Source organism: Carassius auratus, chromosome 26, assembly GCF_003368295.1.
Source record: "Carassius auratus strain Wakin chromosome 26, ASM336829v1, whole genome shotgun sequence".
Lineage (NCBI taxonomy): Eukaryota > Metazoa > Chordata > Actinopteri > Cypriniformes > Cyprinidae > Carassius > Carassius auratus.
Window position 1 is genome coordinate 8,432,105 of NC_039268.1, and position 18,392 is coordinate 8,450,496.

The 18,392-nt window shown below is 37.1% G+C and overlaps 1 protein-coding gene across 1 annotated transcript in view; it reads right to left on the reverse strand.

Moving 5' to 3' along the window:
- zcchc7 (zinc finger, CCHC domain containing 7) overlaps positions 1–18,392 on the reverse strand; it is a 51,128-nt gene continuing 32,736 nt past the window's right edge. The window contains exons 5-9 of the mRNA XM_026204035.1: positions 17,341–17,511; positions 14,932–14,967; positions 1,569–1,664; positions 991–1,108; positions 1–903 (exon numbers count right to left, since the gene is read on the reverse strand). Of these exons, the coding sequence (XP_026059820.1) occupies positions 350–903; positions 991–1,108; positions 1,569–1,664; positions 14,932–14,967; positions 17,341–17,511 (975 nt within the window). The 3' untranslated portion in view covers positions 1–349. The remainder of the gene's footprint in view (positions 904–990; positions 1,109–1,568; positions 1,665–14,931; positions 14,968–17,340; positions 17,512–18,392) is intronic.

Sequence of the window (18,392 nt, forward strand, 5' to 3'; positions counted from 1 at the left end):
TCAACACAAACAGACTTTAATCACAATGTTACAGAAGTTAGCATGTACACAAAATTGAAAACTCTATACACTTGTCAAGTACAAGCAGGACACCCGCTTTTAAAATTCACAAATTTGATAAACATTAAATCTTTCCCAAAATTATGCTCTTTTTAATGCCAATCATTAAATAGTGCAGCCTGTATTTGGGTGAGATGTTCTGATTTGCATCAAATTTTCCTTCCAAGCAACCTAAAATGCCGTAATACTATATACAAAGCCATGGAGACTGGAAGAAGACGGACCAAAAGGAAACATCTGAATCACTTATCGTCCCATTCACACAATTTGCCATTTTTCAAATATATCTTCATACCTTTCTTTGCTTAATCAGAAAAAGGTTTTCATCGGAAGGATACATGGAAGAATCTTTTGCAGCTTTTCGTTCTCTCTTTTGCCATTTCCTCTCCTTCTTTTTCGATATTTTGTCCTTTTTACTGTTCTTTTCCATTCCAAAGGGCTTATTCGGCTTCACATTGGCTTTCCGAGGTGATGAAACATCTCTTGTTTTACTCTTGTTATAACCTCTAGGAAAGTCTGCATCTTCATCTAAAACAATACCTTTCGATTGAGTTTTCTTTTTCTTCTTTTTGGCTTTATTCTGGCTTGGCTCTTGTGGTTTAAACTTGCTCTTAGGGGTTTGTCTGCCGTGGCTCCATGACGTTTCCGAGTTCTGCTTGACACTGAAGTTAGTGTGTTTGGGTGTGTGTGCGATGCGTCTCTTCCGCGTGGACTGGTTGTTGCTGTGTGTGTTGTATGGGTATGGAGACTGTTTGTGGCTGGTTTTTTGTTTCTTCCTGGGCGGTTGGGGGGTGTATGTAACGACAGCTCTGTCCGGTGAAATCAATCCGGCTTGCTCGAGTTCTGAAAGAGACACGCGTCATTAAATCTTTAGGTTTCAAGTATGATCGGCTTTTATCAATTCAACTTGTCAGAAACAGTCTAACAAACCTCTGGCCTGCTTTTGAACTCGGATTTCCCGGTAATAGGTGTCATTCATCGTGTCGTAACGGGAAATAAACGGCAGGGTGGGATATGTCCCGTTATACATTCTCTTCTCGGTGCATTCCTACAGAAAACACACACTTTAACATCTCAAATCATGGACATCTGCGAAGGCACACCTGTCTCTCACAATCTCTCTTATACCCACCAAGGCTGAATATCTGTGATCCAAAATACATTAAAAACAGTAATATTGTGAAAAGTTATTAACTATTTTCCATTTTAATGCTTAAATTTTAATAAGTTCCTGTAATGATTCCACCACTTCAATATTTCAGAAATCATTCCAATATGCTGAATATGGATGTACTGCTTACTATTTCTGTTTATTCATTCTTCCTTGTTGAATACAACTATACAAAGATATGTATAATATTTTATTTTCTAATCCCAACCTTCTGAATGGTAATCTATATAGCTGTGTTTTATGAAAATGTGGTATTTTAAACTTGTTTCTGTTTTGTTATTATCCACTGTGGAAAGCAAGCTGCTGTGTGACACTTGGACGAGGCTGATCCACTCACATGGCCGAAGTGTCCTTTCTTAGAGCAGTTATAACAGTAGGCAGGTTTCCTGGAGGCCTCTGGATCGCTGGCTTGACAGATGCGTCCCTTAGTGGTCTACAAAGAAACAAACAGACATGGATTTAGAAAGGACACTGATTTAAAAAATAAAAAATAAAAAAAAAACTTCTACACTACTAACATCCTTTAAGAAAAAAAAATGCAGCAATATAAAATCTTATATTTAAAGTCTGAAAAAAGACAAATAGTGAACCATATTTTTCGTTAACAATATTTAAGGCCCCCTAGCCCTATTTATGTTTTGAAAACTTATTTTAATCTACAGGTTTTCTGGATTTCATAAATAATAATAATAATAATAATAATAAGGATTTTAATTTTCAGGATTACACACATTTTAGGAGCTGAAAACGATCACACTTTTAATAGGTTTCCTTTCATATCCTTGTATATGCTCTTTAATGGAAAAAGGGGATGGATTTAAAACGATTGTTAATTTAAATCATCTTGAAGCCCTCTTGAAAGATTTAGGAGCCTTAGTGGGCCCTGGCCCCCTAGCTGAGAACCATTAGTTCAAAGGGGTCATTGTCCTAAAAATGTCCATTGTGTCGTTATTTACAGTCAAACCAAAATTTATTCAGACACCTTTTACATTTCTCACATTATAACAGATTATTCACTATAGTGTAGAAAAATGGTCATAAAATATAACAAAAACTCAAAGTTAGAAAGGTAATAAATTAGGTTGAATAGCTGTCTGTTGTTAAATTTAAGTACACAATTAGATAAAAACCAATTACCAAACACTGCTTAATTTTGTTCGGTCTGTTGTGTACAAATTTTTGCATTAGCAATTTAAAGAAAAAAATTGCAACTGCAAAACATGGTCAGGACAAAGTGTCTAAATAATTTTTGGTGCCAAATTTTGTCTACTGTATGAAGAATTTTTGCTATAATATGTCACACAGTTTACTTTATTTTACTATCCTCACTTACATGAATGAGCTATAGTGTCCTGAACCCACTAGTAAAAAGATATAAAAATGATAGTGGCATCTGAATCATTTTTGGTTTGACTGTACTCTCACTTCAGCATTGCATAACCATACAAGTTTTTATCTTCTGTGGACCACAAAAAGGACAATTTTAACAGAATGTTGCTCTTTTTCAACAATGGACTATTATCATACATCTTTAATGTGCATTTTTCCCATTTTTTTAGTCCCTGGTGCACTTTCATAGTGCAAAAAAAGAGCAGCTTCGACATTCTACTAAACATCTTGCAGCAAGCTTCACTTGTAATAGTAAAGGTGGATATCCCCATTTGTAGCAGAAGCTTCTTCTGTGTGACAAGTGAAAGCAGTAAGGTCAAGAATCCTCCAATTAGGGTGACACGAATCCGGATGCAACCAGTACCAGAACACACTCCAAACACACACAAAAATACAACTGCACACATGTCAAGTGTGTAAAAGCACCTCGGTCCCTCAGAGGTGCCCTTTGTGTGCATGTATGTCAGCCGACTACCTGTGTTATATTCCTCGACTTCGCTCAATTCCTTTCACTCTGTTCTGTTATTATAAACCTCACTTACATTTCCCATCTCGCTAGTGAATGATGACCCCCATTCACACTCTCGTTCTCCCATCATCCACTCAGTCTCCTCCTCCCACTCTTTCTCGCAGACATTCATATAATCTGTATATTTTTCTTTTCTTTGAGGTGATATAAGGGAGTGATTACCGAGGGTATCAATAAATCCCAGTAATGCGCTGGTGATAAGGCTGCCATTGGAGTGTGTGTATGTATGTGTGTGTGTCTCCATCTGGTCCCGGGGAGCCCAAAGGCGTTTCACGCTCCATCGCCCTCCGTAAATACAGCACGATAAAGAGGGTAAGCCGACTGGTGCGAGCGTGTTTGAGAGCGTGTGTGTGCGTGGCCAGAAACTACACACATATTGTCTTTTAATGTGTCCTCAAGGGGGCGTCGAGACATACACACACTCATATACGTGCGTTTTCAATAAGCCACCACGTCATATTTTAAACATATCTTCCTCCGTTCCACACACTCTCTCTCTTTCTTTCTGTCCGTTTTCCGCTTGAGTGGTTAAAGGGTGGAGGGGTGAATGCTATTAGAACCGTTGGTCATTATCAGCTCAGCGCTGGAGACTGCTCCATCTCCATCACAAAGACACCACCGGTTACCCCCCGGACACCCACCCTTCTCTCTCTCCGTCGCTCACTCGCTCTTTCTAGCCCCCCAAACTCAATGCATGGTTTGCCATCCACTGTTGTTTATGAATGCTACTTGCTAATCAAGTTAATACAGAGGTTACCGATTTGAACAAATGTATTGAACTTCCAAATCATTCAGCTTGATGAGGAGAGATATGCCGTTAGTGATAGCCTGGTGGATGCTAAAATGAGTGAAAAAAATCCAATACACACTGAAGAAGGGATCTAAGTTATATCTAAGAACTTGAATATCATAGAGACTTTTATGCTCTTTTGACTTGGGCGACTAAGCAAGCATCTAGAAACCCCTCAAGAAACCACCTAGCAACTTGGGATGAGAATTTATGGTCCCACTTTATATCAGGTGGCCTTATCTACTATTTATTTACATCAAAAAATAAGTTCAATGTACTTTTTGTGTTCATAAGGTACAGCAATCCACTTTTGCTGCTAATGAAATGGGATATGGGTAAGGTTAAGGACAGGTTTGGTGGTATGGGTAGGTTTAAGATTGGGTTAAGGTGTAAGAGATGGGCCAACAATGTAATTCTAAAATATTAATTACATGCAGGTATTTTTAAAATGTAAATGCAATGTATAAACATGCATGTACAAAATAAGTGCACTGTAAGGCCACCTAATATAAAGTGGGCCTGAATTTACATTCATATATCACCTGCATGCAACACTTAAAACAATATGAATCAATAATCAGGCCTCAAGCAAACATAATAGTATACAGTTCACTATAATTACAAGTTATACAAGACCAAATTTATGACTTGAGGTTCAGCGATTCACAATCATCTCCTGCTGATTCAGAGAGTGAATCACCGTCATTAGACTGGTTCAAACAGATCTCTGATGAGTTCCAGAGTCTTTAAAACTGATTCATTAAAAGAAAGGAGTCAACTCATACGAGTCATTTGTTTGCAGCCTGGAACATACTGGAAGCAGCATTTGACTCAAAAGATACATTTTTTTGTATTATTTTGCAGCTTCTCTCCTATCATTATCAATTCAGACTGAAATTACAACTAAGCTAAAACGATTTTTTCCTGCAGACTCAGGACATGCTGTCCAAGTGTTTTAGTATGATGTTCCATCCACATCTGTGGAAGAATGCAGACACTTAAAAACAGTTAAGAGAAGATCCGGTTCTCCATTCCCAGTCCCACTAACAACTAAATGTGCTAAAAACCACTGACAACCACTTACTATAGCAACTTTAGCACTCATATTTTCCTCAGAAAATGTAACATTTCTTCATTTGGCAACCATTTATTTCTAAAACTTCCCTTTCTCCTTTTGTATTTCTAATGCTCCTTTCTTCTTACTACCTCAAAATCTTTCTGTGGTTCATTGACAGTCACATGGTCCTTTAACCTCTGTCTCTTTCCTCATCTCTACTGTACCTTCACCGTTCCTCCATCTATTTTGCTTTTTCTACATTTTTTCATCCTCGCTGATATCTCATGCAAATTGTTGTGTAAAGAAGACCCTCCCTCCATCACACGTACGCCGTGCCCCCCTCCCTGACCTTGAGCTCCTGTTATCACACTCGTGCTCGAATGTCACAGAAAAGGGAGGAAGACAGACGGGGGGAACAAAAAAAAAAGACGACAGAGCGCCCCCTCCTTCATCCGATCCTCTGTGCATAAGAGCTGCTCTGTGGCACTATTAATTACCTCTCTTTAGTGTGTGTGTATCACCTCTATCTGAAAGGATTATCGGGGCAGAGGGTGGCCTCTGATATGTTTGTGTTTCAGGGCCAAGAGTCACAGAGCATATTTTCCCTCTCTCTCACAAATACACACACAGAAACACACACACACGTTGGTTTTTGTGAAAAGTGGGGACATCCCATAGGCGTAATGGTTTTCATACTGTACAAACTGTATATTCTGTCGCCCTACACCAACCCTACACCTAACCCTCACAGGAAACTTTGTGCATTTTTACTTTCTCAAAAAAATGGGGACATGGGTTATGTCTAGAGTTGTTCCGATTCCGATACTAGTATCGGAAATATCTCCGATACCACAACAAATTCTGGCATCGGCATCGGCGAGTACATGAACCCATATACCGATCCGATACCATTTTCTTAAAAAAGACCTAGTTATGACCGCAAGCTTTGCCTAACCGCTGCACGGTTCTTCTTCGCTGCTCAAAATGCATTGAAAACACAGGAAGTTGTGCTGTGTTGCCACAAGCAACCCCTGTTTAGAGCAGCGAAGAAGAAATGAAAACGCGTTAGCAGCCCTGATCTATATATGACTGGATCACTCATCACATTCTAAACTGCCAAAAGACAGTGAAGCCGCTACTATATTATAGATCAGTGGTTAGCAGTATGTCTCTGTAGTACCGGTAGTTACAGACTCTCAAGTATATTCAGTACCGGCAGCTGCGTTCAGTCGCTTCCGTGTAAGTCAAAGCGCAGGGCTCCAGACAGTAGCCGAATATATACTAGTGTCTGTGAATATTAAACTGCAAAATACTATTTAAATATTACTCCCGCAAAATCTACATCTCTGTGGGTGACTGGCACAGATGCGCGAGAGCTCGCTGTTTTGTAGTCTCTGCTGTGTGTCATGAGGACACGAACGCATAAACCGTCACTTCATGAGAATTTACCGTTTCATTTGAGAATACTGTCATATCATAAACACAGACACTCAAAGATCTTCATGGCAGCCCATTAAAATAAATGTTTGGTTTACATGAGTAAATTGACAATATATAAAGCTACTGTTGTAGCCTACAGTAATAATAATACGTCTCTATAATAATAATAATTATGCCTAGATGGTTGCTTGTTTTTTACTTGTTTTGTTGTAAAGAGATTATCTGATTAATAGATCTTTTTTTATATTCCTAGACTTATTTGTTGCAGTTTTTTTATACAGTTATATTGTAAAACTTAAATACCTTTTTTAGTTTGCGGTGTTAGATTTTTGGCTGCATTTGAAGTTCTTTTTTGCATATGAAAATAAATAATACTGTCAAATTCATGTTAGATAATAAAAATACTGTAATAAATACAGTAGTTCACCATGTATTTGTTCATGTTTTATTGAGGGATCTGTCTGAAGCACACCATAAAAAGAATTCTAGCAATTTACACAGGGCTAGTAGTATATACAGCTGTATATACAGATATACACCCAGGTATCGGATCAGTACTCGGTATCGGCCGATACCCTGAGCCCAGGTATCGGAATCGGTATCGGGAAGAGAAAAAGGGTATCGGAACATCTCTAGTTATGTCCTCATAAGTCACCCTCTTCTTGTAATACCTTTGTCATACACATGTCATTATACAGAGTTGTGTCCTGATATGTCACAAAAACAAGAGCACACACACTCACACAAATTCATATGACCTTGTGCAAAAAAGCATTCATAGACACAAATATCTGTACATTGCACCATCATTTTCAGTTCAAAAAATTAACTGAAAACAATGAAATTTCAAATTAAATCAAACATTTAGTGCAATATTCCTGTTCTGACTTTGATTTAACTGACTTTCCTATTTTTTGGGGTTAATTAAACAGGATTTATCTTACCCTATCAATAAGCAACCAAAACTAAATGTACTACAACTACAAAACAGTATGACCCATTCAGGCTGAGCTACGGACCATGATAGGTGGGCATTACTGCATCGAGTAATAAGCCAATCACAGTGCTATGGAGGCACTCTCACATGACTTCTCGACTATTTCTCCCTTCACGTTCACACCATGCTTCAGGGCTTCTAGGAGAACATAATGTGCTCCAGGGAGGCCAAAGAGACACTGCCTCTCTCTGAAAGCTCATCTGCTGGTGTTGCTTTTGGAGAGCGTTGATTTACAAAGATGAGTGCTACACGCAGTATTTCTTCTTATATTTCGTAACATTTCTCATTTTATTACTGTGCTGTTGATTATTTTCTCATCCAGTGTTTTCAAGAGACACCACCTCCCTTCTCCTCCTCAAAGAAAACAGCCCTCATGCTCACACAATCACACGTTTAAGCAAATAAAACACACAGATTTACACACACACACACACACACACACTGGATCCTGGCAACAGTACTTCACACCTTGGCTACAGGCGGACACAACCTTAATCCTTAAACCCACATCAAATTCAAACTGTTTCCAGTGCAATCACAATTCAAACATGCACACACAGTGTAAACAGTCTTTGTGTGCTTGGTGGATTAGGGAGAGGTGGAAGATTTGGGGTGCATTATGCATACGTAATAGAAAAACTCTAGAGAACCCCCCCAGAATGACAGGAAAGGGGTGGGGGTAAAGAGAAATCATTTAAAGACATTCGCCATTTTCATCCAGACATGCAATTTATGGCGTTCCACCAACACTCATTAGACAACAAATAAAGATTAAGGAGGATTAAGAAACCATAAATTACCTACAATATGCCTCTTTAGAAAAAGAGCGACAAGGAGCAAGGTAGAGAGAGAGAGGAAGATGAACAGAAGCAGATTCAGGTTTAACATGCAATCTTCTAGATAAATCTATCTATAGTGCATAACCTCCAAAATCCAACTTGCAACAGCTTATATAAAACGTACATGTCAAGACAAGACCTGCCATGCACGGTCAAAACGAACACCACTGTATTATGGATGAAATGCACATCTAGTGTGGATTTATCTGCGCAGACATTTTTAATATCGTACAGAGGTGGCCTAAATGAATAAACATAGTAACACAAGGGACAGAAAACAAGACGTGTGCTGACTGATATGACAGAGCTGCTGTAGCTCAGCGGAGCCTTCGCCAGGTCGACTTCTTTCCTGTGATGTGATTTACAAACCGAGCTTTGAACGGAGGTTTACGCTGTGCCACTGTATATGATAGTCCAATGACGGTTCACTCGCTAAATGTGGGACATTCGTAGGCATTTTTACTGATGTTTAAGGAAGAAAGTGTTTTCGATAAGGTCAATCTTATTTTTACATTTACTGTGCATTTGCTCACGTTTGTGTGCAAAACCTCTTTGCAACCATTTTTCAGAAATCACAAATAGATCAAAATGGTCTTCCATGTTATTCTACTCAAACCACACACCTCCATGAAATATGCTAAACAAAATGTTTATTTTATTTATTTTTTTGCATAAAATCATCAGAAAGTGAGCAATTAGTCTTACTTTTTGACTATTTACATGGTCACACTTTATTTTAAGGTCCGATTCTTGATATTAACAAAGCATTAACAATGACTTTTGCCTCAGTAAACTTTAATTTGCTGCTTATTAATAGTTAATAAGTTAGCAGTTAAATTGGTAGGATTATGAATGTAGAATATGGCCATGCATAATATGTGCTTTATAATACTAATAAATAGCCAAAAGTTTAATAAAAGACATGCTAATAAGCAACTAGTTAACAGTGAGAACTGGTCCCTATGCTAAAGTGTTACCATTAATATTAACTTGGAATCGTACCATCCCTGTGCAATCTTAAAAACAGGTTCTTTACTGGCATTGATGGCTCCATAAAAAACATTTAGTATCCATTCTAACCTTTCTAGTGGAAAAAATGTGCTTTTGATTATGGAAATGTCTTTTAAAGTATGAAAAACAGTGATATTTTAATAGCCGTCCACTGAAAGTTTCTTTGGGAAACTCACAAAGGTTATTCTATGGTATTGCGAAACCCCTTTTCCTGACCTTTCTATTAAAGAATGTGTAGTAACACCATGTCAACAACACACCAACTTTCAAGTTTGTCCGATGCAAAATATTCCACAAATGAAAAGATGCCAAGAAGTGTTATAAAGGATGCTCTGACCTATTTCTGGTCTCAGCTGCAGACTGTTTCCTCTTCTGTCTTTCTCAGTTCAGTAAGAAGTGTGTGTATACCTAAGGCTGAGACAGGCTAACAGATAAACATTTTTCTATTTTCATGCCAGCTCCCCTTGCTTTTGTCATTCAAATGCAAACACAGGAAACTGGCAGCCAAAAGGCACACACACACACTCTTACACGGATGTGCGGCCATACACACACGTCTTGTAATGCTATCGACCCCTGGCCTCTCATGCAATGCCACACACACCGGTCTCTCCGTGCCTGCCTTTCAACTGATAACCAGAAGCCATCCTCCAAACCATATTTAACTCACAAAATCCAAAGGAAAAAAAAGAAGAAATGTTATTTTGCTTTAAAAAATAAATAGGATTCAATATGATTTTTGCATCATATATACTTCCACCTCTTCTTCTTCCAAACATTAGCAGTTGCATTCTCACTTTCCTGTCTGATAAACAGAAAAAAAGCTCTTCATCTCACATCTGGAATAAAATAATCAATTTAGAAACAAAGCCCTAACAATGTCTACTACTTAAATGAATACCTAAGTTTCAAAGAGCATGACATATGAAGGAACAAGACATAAGAAAGAAAAAATAATTATTAGCTTAAAGCCACATAAAGAGATGGTATGACAAAGCATAAACAACACAATACTGCTACAAGCCTAAATAACAAGCATCTCCTAAAGCATTGTGAGGTTTTTCCCCCAGGTGGCGACAGGACCCAGCATTCACACAGCATGACATCATATACAAATCACAATGGTCACAGTTCATCAACAGAAAATAAATGACATTTTTATAGACTTTTTTTTTTTTCTGAAAGAAAATATTCAGCAAGGATGCATTAAATTGCTCAAACATTGAGAGGAAAGACTACAGTTACAAAAGATTTGCTCTGATCTTTTGAACTGTTATTTATTAAAGAATCCTTAAATAATATATCATGGTTTCCACAAAAATACTAAGCAGCACAACTGCTTTCAACATTGATATCAATAAGAAGAGGTTTCTTGCGCACCGAATCAGCATATTAGAAAGATTTATGAAAAATCACGTGCCACTGAAGACTTGAAGTAATGACCGCTGAAAATTCAGTTTTATGATTACGGGAGTAAATGACATTTTAAACATACTAAAATAGAAAACAGCTATTTAAAACTGTAAGAATAATTGCTGTTTATACTGTATTCCTGATCAAATAAATGCAGCCTTGATAAAATCAGAATCAAATGCGCTGAACGCGTTCAAATGAAATCCTCGATTCAACTTCACAAGCACACTTTCATATCAACTTCAATTGATTCAAAATCCTCTTGCCCGAAAATCTGATGTTTTGAGCTGACAGATCCACACGGGGATCACACTCTTAAAAAGCTCCGCAGCATAAAATCAGTGTCAGAAAGAACCGCTTTCTCCAAGTGCTGCGCTGTGACATTTCCACTGAACTGTTCCCACAGGAGTTTAATCGATACAAACACTCGAAATAAACTGTGTCGGACGCTTCTCTCCGTCTCTTGAAGATCTCATTACATTCACAAATGTCTAAACATGATTTATACTCATTACGGATAAAGATTTACAATTACATTTTTACATTTATATATAAGTTGCTAAATGGCCCAAATCAAAAAAATGCAACCCCCTTCAAACTCACTATGATATTCTGATTCCTAAGACTTGGTCCCTTTTACAGTGCAATTTCTTTTGTTAATTTTATACCAGCCAAATCTTAAACCGGTTATATTATTAAATTGCAACAAGGATGAAAAATAATAATTTTATTACCTTAATTTATGAATCACTTTTCTTCTAAGATGATTTGACAGTATTTTTTGTCCTTTACGGACTGCTGTAGTACATCATCTATATCAGTAGATGGTGCTGTGTGTCTATCAAACCAACACATATAAATGCAGATATTTACAAACTATATATTTGCTCTTCATTTCAACATTTGCACAGGATGAATCCAGACTTTTCTATCTCCCAATGGAATAAAGGTGAAACTAAATGTACATCTATCTGAAAAAGAAATTGACTAATTTTCCAGCTCCACTGAAACACTGAATTCATCATTAGGTTTTTGGTCCATATTTGGCTTGGTCTTACTGAATAATATTCAGAAATGTTTCTATTGACAGCAAGGCCATTTCTCTTTATTGCTGACGGTCTTCTAAAAATCACTTGATCGCTTTGAAGCCATAAACTGTATGTCCCTCATACATTTCACTTATGCTAATGATTCAATTAATTTTCATTACAGTGTAAAGGATTACTAGGCTGATCAGTTTGAGGAAAGAAGGGATTTTAAAAAGAAGTTTTAAAAATGGTAATTGCGCACCAATATCCTCTTAAAAGGTTTGGAATCCGTATCCCCTTCAGACCCGTAATATCTGAACCAAAACATAAAAGCTCTGTAGCACGTTACGAAATTCTCCTAGTCACCACAATTTTGATCTAGTTGTGTGTGTGTGTGTGTACAGAACATTCTTAAAACTACATTTTAAAAGAGAATATTTGATTTACATTTTTGAGTCAGTTAAGTCCTTGCAGATGTACAACAGTTGCATTTATAAAATGAAAACCAAACCAAAGAACAGCATAATCGCAGCAAACAGAAAATTGGCCCAGACACCACATTTGCTTTGTAAAACTTTCACTCTTTGCATAGTTTCTGTGAACACTCGCACTTCTTTCTGTCTGTCTCCTTTGGGTTTTGTGGCAAACTTAGTTGAGTTGAGTGGTTGTTTGTTAGTGAAGACAGGTGCAGGCCTCACCCACCCACACGCACGCACACACACACACACACACACACACACACACACACACACACACACACACACACACACACACACACACACACACACATTATAAACAGACCCAGTAGAAAGGGACTGGTCTGACAGAATGCCTTTTCACACCTGACTGGGCCTAGCATAGGGCGACAGGCCACAGCTCCCCAAAGCACAACACACACACACACACTCACACACACACACACACACACACACTCACACACAGGGGTATCTGTACTGTATTTAACTTTGAGCCCTCTAGACTCCAGGATAGTTTAAAGGCCTTAAAGACCGTCTGTTGAGGGTGACTCAATTTAAGTACCTACACACACAAACAGAACCAGGGCAGGACCCGGAGGATGAAAGTAATGCACAAGCAGATGGACTCAGCCCAGCAGAACCAAGTGGACCCGCAGGAAACCATCACACGCTATTTTAAGCCATTATAAACCCTACATACTCACGAACGTCCACATATGTCGTCCACATAGGCGCAGGACGCCGGACAGCAATTCACCGTGATAGCAAATAGTCTTTTAACCTAGATTTTTGGGTGCGATAAAATAGTTGCCACTGATTATGACAATGATTTTAATTACACTACTGTAAAATATTTAATACCGGATCTCTTTCAAATGGTGTAAATCACCCTGCATTCATTCTTTCTTTTTCAGTGCATTTCATCTTGTTTTTGATTTAACATCAAGATTTTAATTTGGACATCATATGCACCAAAATTGTATCAAAACTGGGTTGCACTTAATTTTAAGGTGACGTTGTTACAGACTAATATTTCACAAATAATAATATTTTTTTATTAATTAACTGCATGCACTTACTATAGGGTAAGTGTTAGGATTAGTGTTAGTTTCTGGTAATTATATATAACGTATTATTTTTTACCATAGTAAGTACATGTAATATTAAACTATGTTACAAAATATTTTATCTTACAAAAAAAATAAATGTCGAAATATATTAAATATATTTCAGACATGCAATAATATTACCAAGCATATGCCTGTCAACACAGAAAATTATTCACATGCTGAATATGAAAATGTATATATTATTTTAAACAATTATAGTAAAGAAGAGCAGCGGAAGCTAATATCTGAGCCTGCAAAACTAAATTAGACAATTTGTGTTTAATTGTAGGATTTTTTTTTTTAAGTTAATTTTTTTTCCCCTAAATTTTATTTACTTATTTTTCACTTTTTCCCTGCAAGTCCACAACCTTAATAAGACTAAAACAGTGATCCACCAGAACCACTGGCATCAATTTATCACAGTTTTATTTTACAAACAATAACTGTAATATAGTAACTATGGTATTTTGGCAGAAACAACAGATACCGTACGCTTTTCAAAGAGGGATAATAATCAGATCCGTTTCCATCTTTGTGCCATGAACTTAATTGGTACAAACTCAGGGAATGCTATTTTTATTCAACACTGAGGAAACAAATCAAAAGCTCAGAAAGAGTGAAAGTGGGAAAGATTTTTTAAAAAGACTTATAACCCTCCAACGCAGCTCTTTAACAGCCCTAGAGGCAACATTTTCTTTTCATTCCACCTTTCTTTTTCTCTGTCTCCACTCTGCCACCCGCGCACCAGGCTAGCACTAACGATCTGGCCTTTTCATTAGGAAGCCTAGCTAATTAGACTGTGTGTGTGTGTGTGTGCGAGTGTGTGTGTGTGACGGGTCGAGTGACTGCTCGGCGCAGCGCGATGCTGGCAGCCCATTTCATGCTTTATCACGTCTTTTAATTGACAAACAACCTGCTCTTTTCTCTTAGGCTGAGGTCTATATTCCAGGAGTCTGAGCGGATGTGTGTGTGTGTGAGTGCAGATGTTCCAGCGCGCCCCTTGACGTTTAGCTGTGTGTGTGACTGTCACATGCCTTCTCACCCTGGTGGATCTTTGGGGAGAAAATGCTCAGTGAGTTTGCCAATTAACCACTTTCAGATTGTTCTGTGACAAAACACATACACACAGATGCAAATACAGAGGAAAGCACACGGCGATCCAATAAAACCCAAGTAAACAAATGTTGTCTATTTAAAGAATCTCAAACAACTTTGAGATATTTTTAAATTCATTGTATTAAGAGACTTCATACAGTTCAACACAAGTCTAGTTTTTAAAGCAACCCTCTGTGGTGAATGAAAGCTGATTTCTCCTCTGCTTTGACACACTGTCAGGAGTCCACCATTTATACATGTCCACACAAAGACAAAACCAGCGGGACGCATGGAGCCTTTTCTCTGCAAGCCACAATAATGACTAATAGTGCTTGCTTATACATGTGAGGTTTTATTACACACAAATGAGTGTTGGCTTGACTTGCTTTAGTCACAAATGACTCTATTATTGGAGATGTTTAACACATAAGGTCACCTGGAATTCCTTCAGGCAGACTCTCTATGAATTCACACATAACTTGTCCTCGCATTTTCTATGAGAAACACAGAAACACATGGAAGCTTACCGTAATGTGATACTGTCTCCAGATTTCTGGGCAAGCCTGTTGAGAACAGAAAAAAAGACAATGAGAAAACCCAATATTTACATGAAATTAAAGTCTGAAAGTTCAGAAACACAAGTAAAAAAGAACCACAAAAGGTTTATGATAATACTTTTTTTATTTGTTTTAAATCTATCGAGACATTCCCCTTTTCTTTTTAGCATTGTTTCTTTTCGTTATTGATCTACTATATACATACTTTCTAAGTGTTTTTTTTTCTTTGATTAAATGTACTGCAGAAGCAAAAAATTAAACCTTTTAGGGCCTATTTGGAAAATCTTCACATAAACTCTATTTATAAAAGTAAACCAGTTTATGAAAGTAATTTTGTAAATATGATATGAAATTGATAAGGAAGATGCGCAAAATAAAAAAAGATGAGACAAGATGAGAAGAAGTGGAGATTAAATAAGATCTAGAAATAATAATAAGAGAAGAGAAGAGAAAAAGACAAAGGAAATGCAAAAGGGAAAAGGAAACAAATTAACAGGAAAATAAAGAAACTGAAAAGGACAACAGTAGGATAAGAGAGAGGTGCAGTGTTGACAGCTCAAGCCGCTTCAACAGAAACTGAGCGAGGGTGCTTAGTGCATTTGCCCTGTGAGCTTCCTACATCTCTCTAAAAAATTGAAAGTGCTGAGGGCACAGCAGCTGGACTCATTTATACTGCTGGCTTTTCATTGAACCCCACCTGAGAGCCAGGCAGAGGCTTCAGCACCCCTTCTAGGGTTTACCCTGCTGAGTGTATTGAAGGAAACATTTAAAATCGCTAAGAATCTGCTTTTCTTTCCCTCACTCGCTGTGACAAGATGATACAGCGGTGAAGCTACTAAAAACATTTCCATACTGCCAAATACCAAAGCTGTTGTTTTGAACCTCCAGACTTGTTTTCTTATTATCATGAATTAAAGTCACTGCCCTTACAGTGTTGTTTTTGACAAAAGTGGAGCTTTGGCAAAGAGACTACATTTTTAGAAATCCAAATATATAAGCTGCTTTGATAGTGGGAAAATTAAGGTCTTTTGAACACTAAGGAACATCAGACAAATACTGAAGCCAATTCCAAGCCATATTTTCACATCCAAATTAGCTTAGAGGCAAATTAAACACTAATAGAACATGTTATCAGGGGGATTAGTGTTACAAGTGTTATAAAACCGACAAACATGGAAAAAAAAGTTTTATAATAGTTCAAAGCAATCAAATAATGGTAAGAGTGAAACCATATAAGAAAAAAATCATGCAATAATTTTGAGTCTGAACATTTGTTCAGACTTAATCCTGTCATGTTCATACCCTAAACATGTAACAAATATGTAAAGATGAAGAACTGAGGTCATTCATTATGAAGATGTATGTTACAGTGAGCCAGAAACTGAAGTAAATGGACTGATATTTGTTAACTCTCAGAGTTCATTAATGAACGCCACATAGCAGTTTTCGAGACTGCTGTAATTATAGATTATAAGCATAATTAAAAGTCATGTTGTGCTGGTGGCTGAAGAACTGTTTGTTCAGCTAACCACTAAGATCAACTAGGGTCTGCATTCTGTATTTACTGCTTACTCTAGACTTATAATCAATTAGAGGTCTTGGAGGGATGATGGCCACTGTGATTGTTATCATGTGATGTGAGAACTTACTGAGCCTAGATGTTCAGCAAAACTTCTTACTTTGACTAATAGAATGCAGCAGAATATCTTGAAGCAACACTGTTTAACTGCGCCCAAAACCTAAATGTGTTTGTTTGTCACGTTATGCATGAATGGGGCCAATTTCGTTTCAATTAAAACTATGCCAAAATTATATTAAAACTGTTTCCAAATCACAAGACAACAAAAGATGAACAAACTCTACTAGCTTTCACGGTGAGAGAACGTGTTCCTGTGTTTAAAAACACCACTGAACAGAATCTTATCTTAAAAAAAAAAAAAAAAAAAAAAAAAAAAAAAAAACAACGCTCATTGCGTGAGATGCTGAAATAAAAAAAAACAAAAAAAAAACAATGCAAATAGTTTACTGCACTAAATGATCCTGACATTTTTCCGACCTTTGTTTTAGGAAGATGAATCTTTTCTTTTTTCATCTCTTCTGCACTTTCTAAAAGTAACATTTTGACTTGTTTCTCTTCCTCCCCCATTTCTGTGTCTCTCGGTGGGGTTGTTGTTGGGGGTGACGAGTGGAGCGTGTGTCTCACTCACAGCCTGTGAAGCGTCTGCCTTAATGAGAGAAAGAATGGCCCAGGAGATAGACACACACACGCACACACACACACGCACAAACAAACAAGCAACACACAACTCACTCGAAACCCAACACACACACAGAGACACATCTCAGCTCCATGGTCCACACACACGCAGCACCACTCACGTCAAAGAAGTGTCCGGTCATGTCACAGCGGTGGCAGCGTTTGTGCCAGTAAGCTCTCTCCAGACAGTTGTCACTGGTGTGGCCGGGCAGCGAGCAGTTAGAACAGTAACGGTTCGGACAGTTCCTCCGAAAGTGTCCCTGAAGCCCACATAATGAGCAGCATGGCACCTTCTGCTCATAAACACACACACACACACACACACACACACACAGTCACAGTAAGGACAACTATGACACTATAAAGTTGGCATATGACATTGTCTTACAGCATTAAAACCAGAAAACCATCTTTAGGTTAGGTTTCTTATTCTTTAAGAATTATGAAGTGTATTTTATTATGTTGAATATTAAAGATAATATCAATAAAAACAACTACACTAAATATCCGGGTTTCTACTGCTATTTTGTGCAAATAAGTCTGCACAAATAATGTATAATATATCAATATATCAATCTAAGTCACAATGAGGACAACTATGACATTATAAATTTGGCATATGACATTTTCTTCAAAGCATTAAAATGAGAAAATGTTATTTTTAGGTTACATTTCTTTTTTTAATTCTTAACCAAGAATTATAAATTCTAAAGTGTCTTGTATCATGATTACAAAGATTTGTAATAATAATAATAATAATAATAATAATAATAATAATAGCAATAAAACAAATAAACTAGTTGTCCCAGTTTTTACTGTTATTTTGTGAAAATAAAGAATATATAATTTAACAAAGTTCAAAACAGATTAAATAAAATAGGAGTATCAAAGGAACAAAATAATCCTCAAAACTAAAAGACCACTTTACAAACTTACAATTTGTTATAGTTTATACCTGGGTAACTTAACCTAAATCATTTTTTGTTGTATTAAGGAAGTAAACAAAAATATTGTGGTAACAGCATATATCATGATATTCTTAAAGATATTATACTTCAAATATACAAATCGAATGTATACATGTTGTATAAAAGTATTAATTTCTTTCTTAACATGTTACTGAACCCAAAATTTTGAATGGTAGAAGTCACAAATAACCATGAAGTATTTTATA